Source organism: Rhipicephalus sanguineus, chromosome 10 (genome assembly GCF_013339695.2).
Source record: "Rhipicephalus sanguineus isolate Rsan-2018 chromosome 10, BIME_Rsan_1.4, whole genome shotgun sequence".
NCBI lineage: Eukaryota > Metazoa > Arthropoda > Arachnida > Ixodida > Ixodidae > Rhipicephalus > Rhipicephalus sanguineus.
In genome coordinates, this window is record NC_051185.1 from 59,769,766 (window position 1) to 59,793,093 (window position 23,328).

The window sequence follows — 23,328 nt, forward strand, 5'->3', positions numbered from 1 at the left end:
CTGCCTAATGTCAGCGGGATTTTGCGATCGCCGCTGATCTGTACAGAGTCCAAACCGATACCATCGCTTATGCATCATCTGTTTCACGTGCGAGTAAATGCGCGCTAGCGCTAGGGACCAACGCGGTTGAAGCAGAGATGAAACGACCCGACCGTCACCGTCGCGCGAAGGGCACATGCGATAACATCGCTCCGCGTGCTAGGCCTGTCGTCGCTTGCTTACCAGTTATTTCGTCGGGCAAGGGACCATAAGGGGCGCCGTTCAGACGGGGACGGTCGCGAGCGCTGGCGAACGCGATATCTCGACAGACATCGGCTACACTTTTAAGTGCTGGACTGCGGCGCAAAGTGCACAGCTACTTCATGCGCAATGAAACTGAGTTGAACCTTTCTACCATCGTTAAAAAGAAGAAGAAGAATCCTTTCTACTACGTGGCCAGACAACTTTGCTCATGTGGCCAGACAAAGCATTGGACGCGGGGGGCAAAACTGGATTTCCGGGAGATTTCTCTATGACCCGTACAACTGGGAGAAACGTTCAAAATCCGGGAGTCTCCCGGGTAATCCGGGAGACTTGGCAGGTATGTGAAACGACCCGGCCGTCACTGTAGCGCGAACGGCACATGCGATAACATCGCTCCGGGTGCCAGGCCTGTCGTTGCTCGCTACTACATGCGCAATGAAAGTGAGTTGAACCTTTCTACCATCGTTAAAAAAAAAAAAAGAAGAAGAATCCTTTCGTCCTTTCTACTACGTGGCCAGACAACTTTGCTCATGTGGCCAGACAAAGCACTGGACGCGTGGGGCAAAACTGGATTTCCGGGAGATTTTCCTATGACCCGTACAACCGGGAGAAACGTTCAAAATCCGGGAGCCTCCCGGGTAATCCGGGAGACTTGGCAGGTATGTCCTTATCACACTGAAAGTAACCAGGGCATTCGAAAAAAAAAAAAAAATGTGATCAAGGGCATGATGCGCGCTGATGGACGGACACATCATCTTGCCCTAATGTCATACCCCCCTCTGCATAGCTTTCAGCTTGCTTGCTGGTATGAAAGGACAGAGAAAGCGCTTAAAGCACGCAACAAACCCTTCAATTCTGCTCGTACTTGACGGATTCTAACAATTTCTGCGAGACAGTCGATTCATGAGGCAATGAACTCTTTTATTGAAGCCTTGTAATGATAACTTGGTAAAGTGTTGTAGGAGAGAGAGAAAAAGACAGGGAGGTTAAAGCCTCCGGTTTGCTATCCTATACAAGGGCGAGGAGAAAGGGGATGTAGAAGAATGAAACAGAAGAAGAGTTCGTGATGACAGCAGGCGACCAAAAACACAAAACAAAGTCAGGACCGTCGTCCAAGTACTACACAGCAACATTTTCTGCCAACAGTCACAATTTGTCATTCAGTGTTGCAGGGCCCCTTTAATGAGACAATAAAGTGAAACAATAAATAGGTTCAAACTGATAAATTATACTCTGAAAATATTAGTGTCGTTAATTTCATCACCATAGGTTTATTAAGAGGCAAGAATATCAATGTGAAACCTTTCACTTATAAATTTCCCACCGAAATCTCCACTGGCGACGTCACGGATCTCAAAGCGTTTTTTTTTTGCCTATTTTGGCCACATAAGCTTAAGGGGGGACGCGGCCCTTGAAAACCGAAAAATCGCGAAAAAGTCGATTTTTGAAAAACCACATTTTTGGGTTGTATGTCTCATAAACTACCTATTCTGTAATTATCAGCATCTAATTCAACCGCAAAGTGGAAAAAAAGTGCTATTTTCGAGGCCGCCGCGGCATCCAAAACACGCGCAAATCGCGAAATCAAACCAAACTTCGCGCGCGCGCCATTCCCAGACCATGCGGTCGTCCCGCGCCATCTTGGTGTTATTTTGACCGTGAATTCTTTCTCTCTCGTTTGCCGCCTTGCAAAATGGCGTCGGCGGCACGGTTGAGACGCTATTGGCGTTTTCCTGCGATGCGATGCAGAGCGCTGATTGGCTAGAGCAGCGCATTCATATCTCGCGGGAGAAAGCGCGCCCGCCATTGGCTGCTGCGCAGCAGCGGGGGCGGTCGCTCCCGTCGATGGCGCGTCCAGCGCGCTCGCCTCGTTGTTGTTCTCTGCACCGTACGCCTGGATAGACGTCTGCTTACGAGCCGCTCTTCGCCTTGCGCGATCTTTTCGATCATTTTCGCTTCTTTTTTTCTTTTTGCACTACTTCTGTGCACTTCGTCTTTGTTGTTGCGGGCGATGCCGGCAATGAAGCCGAAAACAGTGCCGAGGTCCTGTGCGCGGAGGCGCGCTATGCGGCTTGTACGAGCATCGAAATTCCGCGATTCTGCTGCGGGTGCGGACTACGTAGACGCTTGCAGCGGCGGAACTGTGCTGTAGGCTGTCGCCAGTCGAGAATCCGATACATCGAGTGTGGCTGGAGCCGCAAATGCACCGAGTGTTTCCGAGATCGCCACACGCGGCATGTGCTCCGTATCGGTGCCATCGAGCGTGACACCGAGTGTTTCTGAGATCGCCGGACCCAGCACCTTGACTGAATCGGTGCCATCGAGCGTGAGTGGACCGTCGCTCCATCTGCGGACGCGTTTCCTAACGAAGGAAGAAATCGATGCGAATGCGAAACGTCGTGACGCAGCTCGCGCTGAACTGGAGACACAAAATGCATCAGTCATTCCACTCTATTTTGTGGTCCCTGATGCCGAAAGAACAGCACTACATGAAGCGGTGCTGCAAAGCAACCCAAGTGATATCGGACTCCATTGGACTTCAACCAGGTCACCTGGCCGTCCAGCGAGCTCGTGAAAAAAATGCTTTACGCGTAAAAAAAAATTCCAAATGACACCTAGAGAAGATGGAGGGAAGACAAAAGAGGCAAAGAGTGCACAAGGACACTTCAAGCTACTCTGCAGGAGCTTTTTGAGAAAAACACATGTACTGAACTTTCAAAGCCCGTTTTCTCAGAATGGATTTTTTAGCTAGTTGTGGTGCTGAGGAAAGCGATTTCTCAAGAACTGCTCATCAGATTTGCGTGCAGTTTTTTTTATTCTGTTCCTGGATGATCTGGCCAGGGTATAACAAGCTGCTTTTTTTAAAAACTGGTGCTGATAATTAATAACAAACAATTAAATTTTGATAAATCTCGTCATTGTGGGCTACATCAAATTCAAAGTTGCATAAAAAATTTTTGGAGGGGAAATTAAAAAAAAGGGCTTTGTAGTACCCTAGGATATCTATCCAGGGATGACCACAAGGAATTTCAGCCTTCTACTATGTCCTGGGATTTCTCCCGGCTCTTCCTCAGGCACACATGTGAAACACCCAGTTAGACCTCAGTAACTCGGGAACTGATCAACACAATTTCATGAAACTTTGCAGTTTCTCAAGTTTTAGTGTAGTGAACATACCCTGAAAGTTTCATCAAGATATCTCAAGAAAAAGTCACAGTTTCGCCGCAAGGGCGAAGCAATGAATGCGATAGCAAGAAAAGCGGCCCGTGATGGACGCGCTGCGACTACCGTGCGTTTATCACTACCCGGCAGCTACTAGACAGTTTTAATTTCACGTACGTAGGGACTTCTCACACGCAAACGTGAAAAGTACACGTACGTTACGTGCACGACATCCGAAACACTTTCAGCTACACGCACGCGACGCGCGGTGAGAGCTACCACGTAACTCGATCTGCTGAGAATCATAAACACTGCGGCAGTTTGTTCGAGCGCCCGCGCGAGCAGACAGCGGAAGGGCAAGATTCTCGCTGCGCAAATATAAGAAGCGAGAGAGCTGGCCGACGCCTTTAAGTGCGCCCGCGCGCTCCTAGCGCCATCTCGCTGGTAATGAAGAAACGCTTATAAGCGTCTCCGTCTCGGAGGACTGCAAACGGTGAAGGGTGTGTATATAAGGCTCGCCGTTAGCTGCCAGAGGTATGTACGCTTTGTGGAGTAGTGCTTAGCGCACCGCGCTGCGAATTGAGAGGTCGCTGGTTCGATTCCGCGCTTCAGAAGCATTTTTCTGATTTATTTTTCTTTGGGATATTGATGTATATATACATACTTATACATATACGCAGCATGACGGCGGCGACGGCGACGGCAAAAATCAGCCGAGACTGTCCATATAATTGCTATCGCAATAATAAAAAAGTTCGGTCTCCGGGGTAGCCTCCCCCCTTAACAAAACTTCGTGAAACTTGTTACGTTAAGTGTATGGCTCCTCGAGAAGACAATGTACTTCATTCTTAACCGATTCGGAACTACATAGACCCTAGTAGGTGCCATCAAAATGTATGATGTCACAGCATTTGGTGCAGGAACTTTAACGTGGCATCGGCACCCGCACTTTGTTTTTGTGCACTTTCTTGCTTACCATGCCTCCTTTTGCAGCAAGAGTGGGGTTTTTGGCATCGTCAAAGAGTAATTTACTAATATGAGAATAATCGTTCTTCTGTTGGGTGTCCTTCAAAACCTGACAATTCCTCATTGGTTCACTTTTTACCGATACAGGGGAAGTTTTCTTTCACTACAGTAAACAAAAATGCGTGGTAGCGTACGTTTGTATCAAACGTCGCGGGGTGATCACAACAACTGTAGTTCATTACATTGCAGGCTAATGGACCTTGGCCACGACCACAGAAGAATTCGCATCGCCTTGAAATTCGTACGAGCTGTGATCGTATCGCCAAGGTTCTACTGTATTACTAGAGAACATCGACTGAAGTGCCCCGTAAGTGCACCTGAAACTAATTGCGGTGCTGTGGCTGCCCCGGCGAGCCTAGCAAATAACGCGGGCATCGACGTCTCGCTTGATCTTACCTCTTCGTCGTCCTCGTACAGTTCATCCATGTCTTCATCCTCGTCGTCGGCAACACTGGCAGGAGACTGCACTCGCTGTTCCCGAGGATCGCAGTCGGGACATCCAGCCACGCATCCGCACGACCGGCGCTTCTTACGCTTCTTCTTCTCCTTTGATTGGTCTTGGTCCCGATTCAAGTAGGCTGCGCACATCAAGAGGGGGAAGAAGAGGTTTTTAGACACAGGGTGCTGCTAGTTAGGATGATGAAAAACTTTGGTGATCATGTAAAGTTTCAATTGCTTCGTGTTCTGCCGTACGGTGAGGCGTAGGCAGTTAATGCAATAATATATTTTAATAACCCACTACCCATCACAATATTTAATTTCCCGGCACAAAACACAAGGGCAACTACGAACATCCGCATTAACTTACCATCATGTCACAATGTATATGGACAAAGACTCGTGGAGTTCAATGGTGCTATAAAATGGAACGCACTCCCTCACAGCTTAAAGACTAGCCAGAACATTGTACATTGATTAAAAAACTTCTTTCGTGAATGTTGACAGGCTCTTTCCATTAGTGTCTGCTGTTGTCATAACGTAGCCTTTTGTGTATCCTATATTTTCCCTGTAAAATTTTTTTAATAATGTGCGTTTACGTTGCCTTGCACAAGAAGTATGCAGTTACAGACAAATCCCGCTACAACGAAATTGACGGGACGCGCGAAGAAGTTCGTTGTCGCGGAATTTCGTTGCAGCGAAATTTCATCTAAGACCACAAAAGTTGGGAAGATCTGATGATCATGACTCGTCCTTTGGTCCCGGCAACCACATCCTTTACATTTAACTCTTGCTAACTCAGACGTACTTGGCCGCACACCGAGTGAATGTGTTTTCTCGCATATAACACCCACGAAATATACAGAAAATTTAGCGCCAAACTCAGGGTGCGGGTTACATGCGAATTTCGGTGTGCAAGTTGGCTTCACGGTAATGCAAGGCAGGCGGCTTGCGTCAATATGCGAGTTATAGAAGTTATAGACATGGGTTATACACGAGCAAATAATGCAGGCTACCCTCGAAGCGTGCCGAGCGCGTAGTGCCGCGAAGGAGCGTGCCAAAGTTCGCTAGGGGCTAACTGAAAACGAAGTGCCGAAGCTCCGCACTACCAGTCATAAGCGTGCGAAAGGAAAGCCGAAACGTTTCGTGCCTTTAATCTTTCTTGCCAATAATTGCCTTTATTCTTCTGGTGTGTTAGCTGCGTACTTGAGCGTATTCGCTATCGATGATCGCGACGATAGTGACCGCGGTTTTCTGCACAGCGGTTGCGGCAAACGGTAGTTCCGTTTGCAATCCGTGCGCGCTGGCCGTACGCATGCCTTCAGAACTGCGTCGTTGCTATCTATGATGACGTCTACCGCGGTTTTGACTGCAGCATTGCTTTGAGTCGGTGCACGTATGCTGGATGTGCGCATACCTTCGTGGTTGCCCATAAGCGCGTCGACACGACCGCATTAGTGTTTGCAGCGGTTGCGGCAGAATGTAGTTACGCTTGGACTAGGTGCACGCTGGCCGCGCGTGTGCCTTCAAAACATCGTGGATCGCAGGGCTTGTGACGACGAGCAGTAGTTTGAGTGCTACGTCAAAACAATGGCGGAATTCTTGAAAAACGATTCTTCCGCGGCCTGCACGCGCATCAAACCCACTGGCAGCATCATTGCAGATGGACGATCTGTCGCCGAGCATCTCAATGGCGAATTATTTACCGGGATGTGCATGTGGTGGTAGAAAGCATGTCTCCGATGAAGACACGGGCAGGGGTGCAACAGCCGAAATAGGATTTGGAGCAAGTTTTCTAGCACCAAAATGTTGCTTTTGGAGCACAAAAAATCCAGATTTGGAGCAGGTTATGGAAAAAACAACTGATTTTTTTAGCATGAAATCCCAAATTTGGAGGAGTATAACAAAGAACGCTTACTTTCAGAAAAGAAAACGAAAATACAGTTAAACCTCGTTATAACGAAATTGAAGGGCCGCCGTGATTTGCTCGTTATAACCAATATTTCGTTATAGCCGCAGCGGGCATTTACTGCAAATATTATGCGCTGTACTTACCGAAAACAAATAGCGGGCGAAATAGCATCTCGCCGCACGCTGGTACGCAACAAAATAACTGCATTCCGCAAATAAAAAGGAAAAGTCACACACCTATTTTATTGCACTTCAACAAAATACACAGCTCGCATTTCAAACAGCCGTAGCTGCAAAGAAGTCCGTAATTGGACGTTGCTGCATCTTCCTGATGCGAACGATGGCTCGCTCAGCTGCGGCTGCAATGTTCATGCCATCTTCGCCGCCCTCGTGAGCGCCGTAGTAGCGGCGCAGTACGTCCACCGCGTCTAATGCCTCCGACGCTGTCGGCACGTTGGACGCTTTTGGCACGCTGTCGGCACGTTCGTCGGCAGAATCATCGTCGCTGGTCTCATCCGGATCGTTGACAGCGCGCACAATGTCGTCATCCAGGAGCTGTTCCGTTGCCACCACTTCCGAGTCCGCACTCACATAGTCGCAAAACGACTCGCTGTCAGGCACGACACCGGCATCACGAAGTGCCGTCCATGATGCTGCGACTTCGTCTGATGTGGCGAAACCGTCTGGCGTAGCGGGCTCGTCTAATAATGGCTCATCGCTGGCGTCTGGTGCGGCGGCAAATGAGGCATGTCGAAAGCAATTTGCGATCGTGGTCGCCGTCACATTCATCCACGCCGCTTGAAGCATTTCGAGTGCAGCGTACAAGTCAACATCGGTGTCCCGCTTCATCCTCATGTTGAGCAGGAGCCTGTCGATCAGGCGCTTGCGGTAAACTGCCTTCAGCGACATAATCACGCCTTGGTCAAGCGGCTGTATTTTTGCTGTGCAGTTGGCAGGTAGGAACAGCAGCTCGATGTTTTTGAGCGCGGCAGCGGTGTGGTGGGCGGTGCAGTTATCTAGAACAAGGCACACTTTGCGGTTCGCCTTTGCCAGCTTCTCGTCCCATTCGCAAAGCCATTTTGCAAAAATCTCCCTGGTCATCCAGGCTTTGCGATTGGCCATATACTTGACTGGGAGCTGCCTCTTCCCCTTAAAGCAGCGGGGGGATGTGCTTTTGCCAATTACGAAAATTGGCAGCTTCTCAGAACCAGTCATGTTTGCACAAAGTAGCGCAGTGATCCGCAGCTTACTTTGTTTGCCGCCATGACACGGCTCACCTTTGAGGGCTAAAGTCTTGTGCGGCAACATCTTGAAAAAGAGAGCGGTTTCGTCCGCGTTAAAAATGTCCTCCGCGCTGTATCTTTCTAGCAGCCGCACAATGTTTTCTTTCGCCCACTTTGTAGCCTCTGCTTCGTCGACAGATTGCGATTCGCCGCAGACCACTCTCCCGACAATGTCATGGCGCTCCTTGAAGCGTTGTAGCCAACCCGAACTTGCTACGAAGTTGTCATAGCCCATGATGCAGGCGAAGTCTCTTGCTTTTGTTTGTAGCAAGGCGCCGCTCACAGGCAGATTCACGGCCCGCGTGTCCAAAAACCATTTAAAAACGGCCCTTTCGACCGCTTCAAAGGCAGGAGCCCTCATCCTTTTAGCGCTTCCTTTCACGCCACGTGCAACAGCGTCGATGATGGACTGCTGCTTGCTTAAGATGGTGGACAGTGTACTCGTCGATACGTCAAAGTCTCTCGCCACTTTGCTTTTCTTGGTCCCCGATTCGACGGCTTTTATCATAGCCGCCTTCTGATCTAGCGTTATACGCTTTCGCTTCCCGCCTGGCGCATTCATGTTGCTGGAATCACGAGCGCAGCACGTTAAAAGCACGACAAAGGCACTGCGGAAGCACTAAAGAAAAACACGCACGCAAAAACAACGCGGCTCACGTCGGCGAGTGACAACACTTGCAGTGGTTGCAGCGGTTGCAGGCGCGTCGCGGCCTTGCGCACCGAGGCGCCGAGGCAACCGAGGGGAAAGTGGGAACGGGCTCGCGGGCGCAGAGAGAGAGATTGTGAAGAGGAAGGGGCGCTCTTTTCTGCAGCCCTTTAGGGAGCGCGACTCAGCGCCATGAGGAAGGAGAGAGGGGGAACATAAAGAAGACAGAGAAGAAAAGGGGGCGAGATGTTCGCGGAGTTGCCGAGTCCTCGGCTGTCGGCGGTAGCAAAGCGGATACCAAGCGGCGCACGTGCAACGCCCTCTCCTCCAGAAACGGCGTGCGCATGGCGCGCCCTGGCGCGCAGTCAGCTTTGCGCGCCTTGCTGGAGGATGCGCGGCGGGAGTTTTGAACTGCTAAATAGTTGTCGCGTTGAGCACCATCTCAAATTCGCGTTGTGCACTGTCGTGACATCGGCTCAAAATTTTATTTCCTAACAAAATTTGTTCGTTATATCCCATAACAGGCAAATTTTACCTCGCTAAAACGAGGTTTTTAATACATTGGTTTCTATGGGGACTTTCAAGGGGAATTACGATTTGCTCGTTATATCCATTATTTCGTTATAGCCCGTCTCGTTATAACGAGGTTTAACTGTACCTACAAACCATTCAACATCGTCTAACTCGTCCACAGTGCATGTGAACACTGCTATTTAAATAAAAGCAGTGTGTTGAGCCACCCTACAGTGCAAGCAATGACTAAGCCCCATTAGCATTTGCAGGGCCCCTCAAATAATTCAACAGGCACTGCAAAGGCTAATGTGGACCTGCGAACCTGGCAACCTCAAAATTCGGGAGATTCGTAAAGCAGGAGCAAGTGGGGGTGGCGAAAAAAGAAAACTGGCGTACGCATTTGTCTATTGTTTCTCAAGGCCGCAGAAAGGCCATACACAGCAGCTCCAAATGATGGCCCATAATTTTTGAGACGTCAGTGATCATACTAGTACTCGTAATTACACGGCGCGTGCACGAAGGAGTAATTAAAGGGGTCATGCATCACTTTTCCAAGTAATGATCTAATGACCTCAGTATCGGAGTTTACTGCCTCCCGAATCGATTGGCGCAAAAATTTCTCGAATTCGTCAAGAATGAGCGGAGTTACGGGGTTTGGGCACACGCTCTCAGCGCTTTCTCTCTTTTCTCGTGCCGACGAGCGCACTGGAAGCTACACGGGGAGGGATGGCACAGGGGAAAGAAGTTACGTCAATGCGCGTCATGAAACGCGATCGCTCTCCCGCTGTGATTCGCGTGCGCGAGCGCGTCTACCGTGTACTGAGGAGTGCAGCGCCGGCAAGTGGCGGCACCCCGTGGCAAGAAGCTCTCGATTTACGTCGGCTATCGACCAATGAGGATGCTATGTCTTTCGCGACGCGGCGATGCAGATCGCGAACCGGCCTCTGTTTGAAAAGAGGGCGCCTGAGAAAACGGCAACTTCGCGTTCCGCTTGTAGCCTTTACGCGGCGCGCACGACTGCAATATTTGGCTGAGCAGTTCATAGCCTTGTCGGCTTTCCGCAGGATGTGTTTTTTCAACAAGCGCAAGGGGTCCTTCATGACCCCTTTAAGGAACAAAATGTGCTGTGTCCCTGACAGCTAGTACTAATAGTCCCTTCTAAATCTCAGTACGCTTTTCCAGAGGACACCAATGCACTGCCGCAAAAGTGTCTTAAAAAGCGTTCTGCATGCAATAAAATAAGCATCAGGAAATTTGAGAACCACTGTCTTTTTTTTTTATTGCGATAGCATACATGGACACTCTCGACGGGCTTTTGCCGTCATGTCCAGTATAAAGTCCAAATTGATAACATCCCCCTGCGCATAGTATGTTCTACCGCGGGTAAAAGTGCGGGAGTGCAGGTGACGAATGTGGCTGAAGCAGAGATCAAACGAGCCAGCCCATCTCCGTCGCTCGGAGAGCGCATGCGCCAACACCACTCCGCTCGAGAGACCTGCCGTTGAAGCAGAGAGGAAACGTCCCGCCCGTCTTGAATGAGCATGAAAAAGCGCGAGGGAGGGGGGGCTGTCGCTAGAGCAGCAACTTTGAACTTTGATTCTAAGGGTGCGGTCGCGATCGCTGGCGCACGCGCTGTCTCGGCAGCCATCAGCGGGCGGCTCATATATCCTGCTACGTGCTGCGCTCTCAATGCAAAGACACTGTGCAAGAGCATCTTTCCCAGCTGGAGCGGCCGTATTCTCTTACACCAACGTTTTGTAGAGTTACGTGAGAGACAGGTTGAAAGTGCAAAAGACGAAGACAGAGAAGAGGCTTGACACGCACGAGCGCTGACTTACAACAGTATTTTATTCGGAACCAGGCAACCACATATATAGCACAGAAGCCGTGACACATCACGTGTGCGCTGTCGGCACAAAATTCATCTCCCGACGCAAGAAACATAACTCTTTCCTAGAAAGAGCAATAGACGATTGTGATACACATGCGTCACCTAATCTATCAATTAACTCCGCCTCAATAATCTCCTGGGTTAGCCGATTTCTATTTCTACTCACAACTGAACACTCGTCGTAAGACGGGTCACACGTGGTCATAACAGTGCAAGATCTACAGTGCGCATTTAAAAACCCCCCTCTCATCTTGGATACGTTGATACGCAAGTCAAAGGCAGTTGATAAACTGCCTTTGACTTGCGGTAGCTAAAATAAAATGATAAACTGCCTTTGATAAACTGCATCTCCCACTTTTTTTGTACACTGGTGAACAAGAAATGCTTGCTACCTAATAAGCATGCATACGGCTACGTGGCTGGACAGCAACTTTGAAGCCAAACTTACCAAACAACGTGGCCAGCCACAATTCACAATCATCAGCGGCTATGGCCTTCTATGACGCAATATGACGTGAGGAGTTGCTTATGAAGCTACACGTGTGGCGTAAGTTGCAGTGACGTTCATGATCACGCGCAGCTCTCCTGACTTCAACCATCGTGTCTCCGCTCTACACGTCAGATTCTCGATTATGAAGGATTTGCTCTCAGCAAGCACTCTGAAGACATCGGGAGGTCCCGGTATGTCACTCTAACTTCGCTTACTGCCTGACTCATTGTTCTCCCTTCGAGCCGCCTCCCGAACTTGCCTGGTCTATAGACAGATACCACATAAGAAGTCTGGAGAGGCCTCGCACAGACGGCCGAGGTGGGGCAGCCAATCACCACTGCTAGTAAAAAAAAAAGTCCCGTTCGTGCACTCGGAAGCATTTTCCGAAGACGTAGTTCACCGACCATCGGGCTCATGACATCAGCCTGGAGTGCGTGCCCATCAGTGCAGGCTTGTGTGCACCCACCTTAGAGAGGGAAATGGCGCGGACTTCTAAAGTTGTACCTAACTACAACTCGTAGCCCAGCTACTGATACAAGAGAACAATGAACCTTATCCAAGAAGAAAGCTTACTAGACTAAGACGCGCAAGGCTTGACAAAGTGAAACTGGACGAGTCTGAAGACTAATCTGGTTGCTTAGGTTGTTTCTAGGCCTTAGCTAGGTGATGAGGGTTTGTTTCTAGGTTGCTTCTAGGTTGTTGCTAGGCATTAGCTAGGCGATGCTAGGTTGTTTCTACGTTGATTCTCCGTGCAGAGAGGTTCGAGTTAAACCACAGACAGTCACAGAGACGACACGGAGGTCCAAACTGCAGAGACAGAATCTCACGCTGAAACCAAGTGTTCGCGCCTCTAATAGATTTATGGGCACGTCATCGTTTGCGTAGGCCTTATAGCTACGGGGTCTTCTTGCAGCCGCCGTTGCCTTTCCCGTCCCCTAGTATTCTCTCGTTGTACGTACTTGTGGTCTTCGGCTCACCGCCATCGCTTCGCAGCCATTTGTTGGGCTAACTCTTGCCTTGTTCATTTTTAGTGGACCAGTGGTTAGTAGTGGGAATTACCCAATTTCTGTGGCACATACACGTTTATGATGATGACAGTTTTTTGGTTTGCTGGACAAGGAACGACTTGCTAAACAGCTTCGCTGTTAAAAGAATAGGGAAAAGAGCTTACCATCGATGTCCTTTATGCGGTAGATGCGATGAGGGGCGGCACCCTCGTTGATGCGGCGGACATTTGGCAGCTTGCGAAAGGCAGCTCGCACGCGCTGCTTGGCCTTTGACAGCCGGTTGGGGTCCTGGTCGTCCCACTTGCGCTTCATGACCGACCAGTCCTGCGAGAGAATCGCCAAGCGTGCGGTCAGTGCACCCTCGCATGTGAGCAATGCAGCAGCTGATAAAAAAAAACACGTTTTATTGACTGATTGATCAGTTGAGTTTTAACTGGCCAATACAGACACTGCAACTGCAGAGAGCTCTAGACATAACGGAAAGTTTGCTTAGGTTCTACCACATCGCAACAATACAGAAATCTCTCAAGATCAAGGTGCCACCCTCAAGGGGCTGTCTCATCTCTCCTGCTACCTTGGCATCAATCCAAAGTTCAGTTTCATCATTTCGTTCCCTGCCTCTTTGCCTATGTTGACCATGTAGGAAGGTGAGAAAAAGAAAAAAAAAAACAAATTGACAACAAAGGCCTGTTTGACAGCATTCTCAATGTGCGAGACCCTCTGATCGGTTGTTGCCACAGCCACTTCTGCACAGACACTCCCGGCAGAGTGCTTTCCTGTTATGCTTTCTTCAAGAACATCACAGATCTGCCATATTTTTGGATCACTGGTGATAGTAAGCATCGGAAAGTCAACGCCTGTTGCTTTAGAAGATTGTACAGTAGATCCTCAGTAAATGGAGATCTCTTAAACAGAATTGCTGCTTAAATAGAACAACTGCTCGTACTATGATTGGTTTTGTACCTGAACCCTGTTCATCTCTCAGTACAGGGAACTCCACGGAACATATTTTTTTGGTCCCTTCAGGTTCCATTTATTGAGTCTACTCTAATCAGATACAAGCGCAGAAGTCTACATTTTCTCTTCGAAGGCGGATGGATGCACACAAGCCTGCACCAACGGGCATGGTGGGACTATTTCTTTAGTCGCGGACGTGATCGACTGGAGTGCTTCGACCATCTGGGCGGGGCCTCTCCAGACTTCTTAGGTTGTATCCGACTATAGCTGTATGCGAAATGCAATGTGCAATCCTTTACACGAACCTCTGGAGCTATAGCACAAAGAAACAACCCGGGAAGAATAGAACATGCAAGGACACAGCATAGTTGTAGGTCCTGTCTCTACCTGTGGCAAGTTAATTTTTCATCCATTTACCGTATTTATTTGAATCTACGCCGATGTTTTCTTCGAAAAAACTATGTGCGAATGTGGGGGGTCGGTTTAGATTCAAGTATAGATTCGAGTACAATGATTAAGTTGTTTTTTTTTCCGGCCTTGCGAATTTCGGGGGTTGGCTTAGAATCGGGGCCGGCCTAGATTCGAGTAAATACGGCATGTCACAATTACTACACTACAGTTAAAACATATAAATAATGTCACCTAAATACCTTCCTCAGCTTCACTGTCTGTTGGTTTCCTTAGGTTGTGTGTCACAAAAGAAAAGAGCTCCCAATCAATCAAGGCCGCAGCACTGACACAGTCTTTTTCTTTGTTACTTTTATGTTATCATGAGGTGAAGCGGGACCTCATTATTTGGTTGTATGAAGTGAGACATCGGCAAATGCAACACTTTTGAAGCCTGCACAGTATTGCATGCCCAGATGAAAGGGACCATGCTCTAAAGATAACTTTAGAAAACTCGTTGCATGCAACTTTGTAAGAAAAACTAGAGAAGCTTCGTTTTTCAGTGGCACAGAGCTATACGCATTCAAAGAGAGATGAAAAAGGTGGGGCTCACCCGGAAGACGTTGCGCCCCTCGCGGTTGAAGCTTTTGCTGCCCTGGTGGGTCCAGCGGATGAGGAAGATGCCGCGAGAACGGTTCAACCATTGCAGATCATCGCCGTAGAATCCATTGTCGAGGCAGGGCACCAGGAAGTCCCGCACTAGCAGAGTGTTGCGGGGGCTCCACTGGCCGTTCCCACCACGGCGCTTGCCACCGCCACTGCTCTTGCTTCTGGGGGCGGCCTCGACTGCGTTGGTGTCCAGGTCGGCAGCCTCGTTGTCCTCAGATTTAGCCATGACGTCTGTAACGATGTCATCATCAGACTGACTACGCCCACTGAATGGCAAAGGCCTCTCCCATGTTCCGCCAATCAACCCGGTCCTGTGCTATCTGCTGCCATGTTATCCCCGCAAACTTCTTAATCTCATCTGCCTGCCTAACTTTCTGCCTCCCCTCCGTGCACTTGCCTTCTCTTGGAATCCGGTCTGTTCATCTTAATGACCAGTGGTTATCTTGCCTTTGGGCTACATGCCCTGCCTAATCCCATTTCTTCTTGATTTTGACTAAGATGTCTCTAACTCATACTTATTGCCTGACCCACTCTGTTCCCTTCTGCAATGACATCCAGTCATTAAAATACATTTTGCTTTGGCTAACAGCCGGCAGTGTACATCACTGAACCAATCTCGGTAAGAACCCAGGTATGGTAATAGTACAGTTTACTTGTTAGAAGCAATGTAAGAGTGCGTAAGGAGATGACACACACACACACACCCATTGTTTTTAGCTTTGACGCAGGTCCGAAACATGGCCTTTCAAAAGGTTCCGTACTCCCTATCGGAGGCCATGACAATAAGCCCTGACAAGCTCCAGGTCATGCCCCTGTCATACATGATACCGACAACTGGTAACAGTGACATTTAGGTATAATTTTTCTTCAAGCTGAATCTGTGATGCTCCTGTTCAAATTCCAATCGTAGAATTATGCACAAAAGCTTTCTACGTATGCACATGCAATAAGAAAATAAGCGTTCAGTTTTAAACAATTAAAAATTATGTTGGAGTTGGCATTTAAACGGCCTCTGACCAGGCCACATCGCAAATTAATTATCGGAAATGCTAAGACAATGCCTGAGGAATGTTTTACAAAAGGCATGTTACGTCTCCTAGATGCAAGCTTCGCAGCCAAAGTCGTCACCCTCCCTGTCAGCTGCGGCTAGCGTCCACAAGCTCCTGCATTCTTTAATGTGGCAGAGGGTACGGAGGAGGTCATGTTGGTGTGATGAGTGCTGCCTCAATTTTCTATTTCTATTTTCACTCCTCTGCATACTTTGTCGCACTGGATGAAGAACTGAGGCAGGGATGGCAAAATTACTCCTAAAAGCACTTCAATTAGGTCACTAATTACTTACTGAAATTATTTCTAATGTGGTTTAATTATAATTACAACTTGCCGAAAAAACGTCACGCATATTTACAACAGCCCAGAGGATTATGGCGGCGCCTAAGAAGCCTTCGTTGGAAATGTGCATAGGGAAGCAGGAAAGGGTAGAGTGATGAGGAGAGGTAGACAGCAGGGACAAGATTCCCTTTACCCCTTTTGGGCATTGGTAGGCAAAGCAACCTGACAAAAAGGGGAAATTCGACAAGCAGCCTGACAAAGGAGGTGGAAGATCACCGCTACTCCCCTCCCCCCCTCTCTGGATCCGCCACTGCTATGGCTTTAACGGAAGTTTTGCATTAGAGCACAGCACCTACAAAGGTATGAGCCGTCTGCTGATCTCGCGGCGCACGCGACCACACCCGCTGGTATAAGTACGCACTTCCTGTCGGACTCGCGCAGCCCCCCCCCCCCCCCCCCCAACCCTCGGGCTCCTATCTCATGTGCCCATGGCGCGAAGGGGACGGTCGGCTCGTTTCATCTTTGCTTAAGCCTCGTTCGTCGGCAGCGCTCGCGCACTCTCACTCGCACACAGAGTATACGACGCGCGGGGCGATGTAATCGCGGTTTGGACTTGATAAGGAAGATCATGGCGAAGGCAAAAAATTCGCGTGGAGTGTCATATAATTGCTATCGCAAAAAAAAAAAAAGCAAAATAGCTGCGGGCTAAGATCGCATGAAAGCACGGCAACAGCCTGAATTACGGCACAACCGATTATGGTGGCCACGTTTGTTTTCCGACATCGCGCGCCGAATCGAGCAAGTGGGACCCGTGCCGGTGTCGCGAATTTCGGCCGCCGCTATGCCTTGGCTCTGAAAAGTTTTGTTATTCCGCTTTGTAGCAAAACATCCACGTAAGTAGTGTCGTGGCAGATAATTGCGAGCTGCAGCCCCCAAAAATATCGGTCGAAAACTTCTTTCAGCAGTGCACCCTCACCAAAAAAAAAAAAAAAAAAGCAGCTTTCACTTGCTGTAAATGAGATTGTTAGTTACGCTCGCTCGTGCCTGGAAATTTATTCTACTCTTCACAGAGTCCTAAACAGCATCTTTGAAGCTCGGTATCAGAGCGAGTGAGATCTCCGATAACCGCCCACAAGCGTCGTCGTCTTTTTTTTTTTTTTTTTTTTCGCCGACTGGGATGGCTTGAAAGATATTAGCCTTGCCGACGACATCCGCTTCCTGATCGATCGCTTGCAAGAAACTCAAGCTCGTTACATCTACTGCAACCGCCTATGCAACTAATCATGCTTGTTACTTGGCACACGGCGACAACAAAAACACCATATCGGGCGCTAACACGCAGAGCACGCGCGACAAAGAATACAGAACCACAGGGCGTAGTCACAGAACACCCTGACAACATCGCGCGATACGATGTGCCGTGGTTCATGGTCCCGCCGCTCCGAAGGCGAGGAGAGCATCGAGGTGCGCCCATTCCCCGCAGCGGCCGTTCCATTTGAAAAATGCGTTCAAAAAACCTCGAGCCAGATTTACCGCGACTTTCGTTCCCTTTCAATAAAGTTACTGTGGATTTTCCCTGATGGAAACACAATTTCCCTGAGTATTTCCTGACTATCCAAAATCCGTAAAATTCCCGGGTTTCCCGGTCGGGAAACCATGCCTAACGTTTTTTTTTTTTTTTTTTTTTTTTAATGCAAACGAAACAGCCGCGCAAAGTTACATTTTCGCAACTCGACAATTCCTTTTTTTCGTGAGCAAGCGCGGAAAGTCTAGCCAGTGCATCCAAATGATAAAACAAAACCCACCGCAAGTCGAAACAAGCAATGTCGGGTGGTAGTCTTATCTTTGCATCTCGTCTTACGGTAATCAGATAAGATGCAGGGATAAGATTAACATCAGAGTTAAGATTACCAGCTTCAACGCTAGTAATGACCAAACAAACTTTCAATCCACGACAAATTGCGATAAGAAGACGCTATATATACAAGCAAGTGAAACTCATAAAACACGACAAAGAAAACTCAGGCTAACATGCGAACTGACACTAACGCTAACACTAACGCAACTTTCTTTTTGCAATGCAGAAAAACGCATGTACGAAATAACGCGATGCTTCCACAAATACCTCGCTGCCGGTGGCACACAAAATGCCCGTTCAGTCCAAAAGCGCGCGCCGACATTTTACAAGCTAGTTTTTTTTTTACTTTACACTGCAAACTTTTAACTTTACAGAGAACTTTCCCACGGCTTCAAAAGCGATCGGCACACTATCTAACGCAGTCTTAACGCGCAGGATAACGTATATCCAACGCGATTGCGGAGTTTGCGCTAATGTAGCAGCCGCGTAAGTCCACAAAAGAAAAAAACCACTCACTTCCGGACACCTCGCTCTTGTGTACACAGTGCGAAAGTCTTCACAGTCAGCTACACCTGGCGACAATTTTCTGTGGCAGCACAGCTACGGAACCGAAGCACACACGTGTTCCTACGCTGCCGCATATGTAGTCCGGGAACGGTAACTTTTGTAGGCTACGTAGCATAAAATGAAACATAAAAGGAAATAGGCATTACGCTCAAGACTTACTGCATTGCAAGTAAGAAAGCTTATCTCGTGAAGGATTTTCGTCTTTTGCTATTTTTAGTTTTCGGGCTACCTGGTGTCGATTTCACGCTTTCCTGCGCCTGCAAACAATAGGTTGTATTCACGTGACGTCAGGTTGGCGGAAGCGATAGCGGAAAGTGCGCCGGCTGTGCTGGCAACCGCGTGGCCGCCATTTTGAAGGCCGTCCGTCCCGACCGGTGCATTCACCGTCCGCTGCCTACAAGCTGTATTTGCTCCACATTCCTCTTGTTCTAATTTATTTGGCTCAAAAAGTATTGCATTTACTGGTTGTGAAGCTGCTGCAGCCATGGGCGATGAGCACCCGGCTCGCTTGAGCGTGTACGCCGAGAAATTGGACGCCGATGCGAAAAAGCGATACACGGACAAAGTGGCTCTCAGCGGTTGCGTCCACTCATTCTGACGAGCAAGGAATTAAGCCCCATTCGAGATCGCACTCGTACCGAAGCTTGAACTTTCAGACATCAAGGGGTACTTGGTGCACGCTACCAGTTTTGTGACGCATGAACAACTGAAAGCCAAGAAATCTTCGGAAGAGTGGGTTTGTCCAGGAACCCTCGCTGAAAAGTTACGGCGACTGCGTCGTTGTGCGCGCAAAGGTAGGATAATCTTCAGCGTTGGACTTAAATTTCAGCTGTAAGCGCGAAGGGTGAGCGTACCAAACAATTTGATAGCAGTGCGAGTCTCTACGAACCTGGTTGAAGCAGCGGTGTTAACAGCGCTTGCGAAGTAATGCATGTAAAAGCACCGCTACGCGGGGTACTTTCGATTGCAGTAGAGTGCGGACGAGACTTAAATTTCGACGTGATTGACTCACCTACAGCTTTGATCGATCGCGATGAAAATGTATCTCTAGGGCGTTAAATTATTTAACGAGACCAAGGCTGCAAGTCACCTGTGCTTTGATGCAAGTGTACAAAACTCGCAGCCAGAAGTCCACTTTAGCGAGAAAAACAAAAGCGTGTGCGTCTCATTTTAGCTCGCAATGTACCGCGCATGTGTAAATATGGACAGTCTAACGTTGAGTACTTTACTGTGTCATGATTTTCGCAGATGTTTTCGCCAGTGCAGTGTGGCAGAATCTGAATGCATTTACTGTGTCAACGCGATTTTTTTTTCGTGTCTCGTTCGCGGCTTTCCTTCTTTTTTATACACAGCTGTCAGAATATGAACTCAACTGAGTTTCTATTTGCAGGTAAACCACTCTCAGGCGCTTACACAAAGCCTTTGGAGCGCGGCGAAGGCGGCTGAAACATTCGTCACGACGCTTCGCCGAGACCTCCAGAGCACGGCTACATTGACCGCGAATAACATTCGGCAACGAATAAAATTTAACCGTTTTTGTGTTCTCACGCGTGTCACTCTTCAATTTTGTGCGATTGCTGCACCCAAATACGGCGTAATTAACCATGATTTTGGGTGGCGGGCGCAAAAAACGGCTCAACTTGCGTATCACGCAGAGGCACACCTGGGGGGCACGGCCTCAGATATGGCGGCACAGAACAACCGGAAGCAGTGCCTTCCCGGCATGCCGTGCGGGTATGCTGCGGGAGTAGGGTTGCTCGGAGTAACACATGTGCAGAAGCTCCGCTTACGTAGCTTTGGCTATGATGCTGTCACAGAAAAAAAAAAAAACAGCGCTGGAACAGGACGAAGACGAGAGGACACAGACTTCGCCCTGTTCCAGCGCTGTCTTCGTTCAAAATTAATATGTACCAACCAGCCCAATTCAAGACGCTAATACAGCCACAGAAAGTTCGCAGAAAGTGCCGCAGGCGCGGGAAAACGTGAAATCGACACCGGATAGCCCGAAAACTAGAAATAACAAAAAACGAAAATCCTTCACGGGATAAGCTTTCTTTCTTGCAATGCAATAAGTCTTGAGCATAGCCTATTTCTTATGTTTCCTGTTATGCTACGTAGTATACAAAAGTTACAGTTTCCCGACTACATATGCAGCAGCGTAGTAAAAAGTATGCGTTTAGCTCTGTTCAAATGCAGCGCGCACAAACCACTGAAGTCAAGCGCGCGCGCTTCCGAGAAGCGAAGGTGCCGAGAGTAGCCGGGTTCCAATAAACAAAGAACTCAGCCCTAAACAAGGCATCATTTTTTTTTTTCTTTCCGAAACCGCGAAACCAGTGTAGTACATCTCTATCGCCGGTGTTATCGGCGCCAACAGCGTATCAGCAGCTCTACAAAGAAGCGATACGGTGCCGGAGACGCCTTGCAAGGAAGAGAGACAAAAGATCAACAGAGCGACGCAGCCGTACGAGCCAAGACTACTTTCACTTTTGAGCCTTTTCTTGATTTTCTTCGTCCTCCGGCGTTAGAAAAAACAACTAACCGAAACGCGCGGAGTCAAAAATGCGTGCGTTAACCGACGATTATCCCCGCAAAAATAACCCGAGCCGGCAATCCGAGAATCCCGACAATTTCGCGCGCAACCCCGAAGCGTCATTGTTGGACGGCTGCGTAGTTGAAAAGAGAGCGCTTGTTTCGCTTGCGGATCGTTACCGCGCCGCTTTCGAGTACCGGCGAGCTCGAAGCGCGTTCTAGCCGCGATCCCGCATATCGACACGATTTCTGCCGGCTCACTAGCTGTCAAACTACGAGCGGACATCGGAAACCATCCGAAAGCTAAACCGCCTATGTTGCAAGCTTCCATCAGCGCCGACCCGTTTCAAAAGTTTAGGCGTGGGTCAAAGCGGCACCCACGTGCTTTCCCGCCAGCGTTGTTATACACGGCAAAATACGTTCAAACAGCATCGCTTCGGTGTGAAGACCGAGTCGTCGAAATTAACGTTTCGCGAATGAGATAGAAAAACGCTGTCAAAAACGCGCCGCCTACGTACCTCGTTCGCGGCAACAACAACGTGGTCCTTTGTGCAGTTTGTGGCGACCGGTCAGTTGGCTTCGTAGAACTCCGCTTCGGGCTTTTCAACGCCGATGGCCCGGCATGTTTTCACGAGCCTGCTGAGAACGACTGGAACGTCGTTTGTGACAACTACTAAGAGAACTTGCTTAGACGGAACAACGGAAACTAAAGGCAAATACGCGCACGGATGGCTGCTTGCGCGCGGTGTAAAAAAACGCTTGCCGAGGGGCTGACTGATATCGATGCCAATGACTAAGTAGCGGCGGGCGCTGCAAGCGAAAGTGAGTCCCCTGAAATCCGAAACCAAATCCGCTGACACACTGACGCGCTTTGCGGACTCAAAGTTCGTCGTGGTAGTTCTTTATTCGTGCGGCATCAAGGTTTTAACAGGTAGTGAATTTATTGCTAGATCCAATGGGCCACCGCTCATTACGTTTACAAATGCATCTTGCTGAAAATTAATTCGGCGTGACAACATGAAAAGTTCAGTTTAACCAATGTCGAGCTTTGCGATTGTTTTAGTACGATTACATGATTACAGCGTTAGCAGTGTGTTCATTAATGAACGAACGGGCGGTGTTAGTAACCCAAATTATTATTAACCACCATATCAGTTGATGGTGATCGTTACGCACTACTGCACAGAACTAGCACTTATACTGTCAAAACTATTGCTCTCCAAAAAAACGTTCTGCATGTCTCGCAGCTACAAGCGATTGGGAAGGTAAAACAAATGCGAGACAGTTTAGTTTCGTTAACGTTGTGTCACTGACTGAAATTATTCTAACGACAATCCTAACTGTCAGCGTGCGCAGCCACTTCAATATTGGCGCGAAATGCACTTACTTCGCCACTTCCCTCTTTCCGCTGTGAATTTGTGTTGCTTCTTTCATGAGCGGATGCTTCGGCGCTCCATGGGAGCGTGTCAGCTATCAGTGCGAATATGCGTAGCAAAGTTTCGCTTACTTTCGACGAGTTGTCCAATGCACGTTATCGCTGTCGCTGCATCGAAGGGCTGTTGTATTTCTGGTGTCCTGAAAGCGACGTCGACGTCGTTACTTCTCAGGCGAAGCGGTACTTACTGCTGCCACTATTACCAGGTATTACTACTGCTTGTCAGCTCGTCAACATCGCAGTTTTCAAAGCGCAGGAAAACGTCACCTCAAAATAGCGCCAACGCCTCTGTTTTGACAGTTTGCCCGTCGAAATAAGCGATCGCGCTCGCGCTCATAATTTCTTTCTTTTGCCGCGGAGTTCGCCCGTTCGGTCCCTGTGCTGGTACAGAGACGCGCAAATTTGCGGTAGTTGTAGCCATTTGTGGCTTCTGAAACTTGGTCATACGCTTCGACTAGTTATCAATGACCAACCACGCTTCTAAGCAGATGTGGTGCCCGCGTACAAGCCCTTCTCGTCACATGTATCCTTCACAGAAAACTTGCGACGCGATCGGAGTATTGAAGAAATTCGCGGATATTTGTGCCGAAGGATTCAAAAATTAAATTTCCCGTGGGGGGTGGGTAGGGTTTGAAATAACAGAAACAACCCTCATACTAACGAAACGCATAGCCTTGTCGTAAAGCGTAGTAAATCATCCACAAAGCTTGTTGTGTGGATCCAAAGCTATTTTAATTGGGACCGTTTGAACGGTCGTCATCGACCTAAAAATGCGTGTGCAGGACCCTCTGTATTGTGCTATGCTGTCTTGTACTCTCGCTATGTCCTCCATTCAGTCGTACTGTGCTAAACATAATATGCATATGTGATTATGTGATGTTGTGTTAGATTTCCAGGCATACAGAGAAGAAAGAACTTGTCGCCAAAGATGTGCTCAACTTCCCAAGCGCCCCAAGATCCCGGGAAAATACTTGAACCTACGTC

General features: G+C 48.6%; 1 protein-coding gene across 2 annotated transcripts in view; it reads right to left on the minus strand.

Moving 5' to 3' along the window:
• LOC119371951 (uncharacterized) overlaps positions 1 to 22,587 on the minus strand; it is a 39,203-nt gene extending 16,616 nt beyond the window's left edge. The window contains exons 1-4 of one of the 2 annotated variants that reach the window (XM_037642399.2): positions 22,417 to 22,587; positions 14,568 to 14,854; positions 12,775 to 12,934; positions 4,828 to 5,009 (exon numbers count right to left, since the gene is read on the minus strand). In XM_037642399.2, coding sequence (XP_037498327.1) covers positions 4,828 to 5,009; positions 12,775 to 12,934; positions 14,568 to 14,849 — 624 coding nt within the window. In that variant the 5' untranslated portion in view covers positions 14,850 to 14,854; positions 22,417 to 22,587. Of the gene's footprint in view, positions 1 to 4,827; positions 5,010 to 12,774; positions 12,935 to 14,567; positions 14,855 to 21,427; positions 21,675 to 22,416 lie in introns of those variants that run through there. The other variant, XM_037642401.2, reaches the window with a different exon arrangement.
• Positions 22,588 to 23,328: the final 741 nt, after the last annotated feature.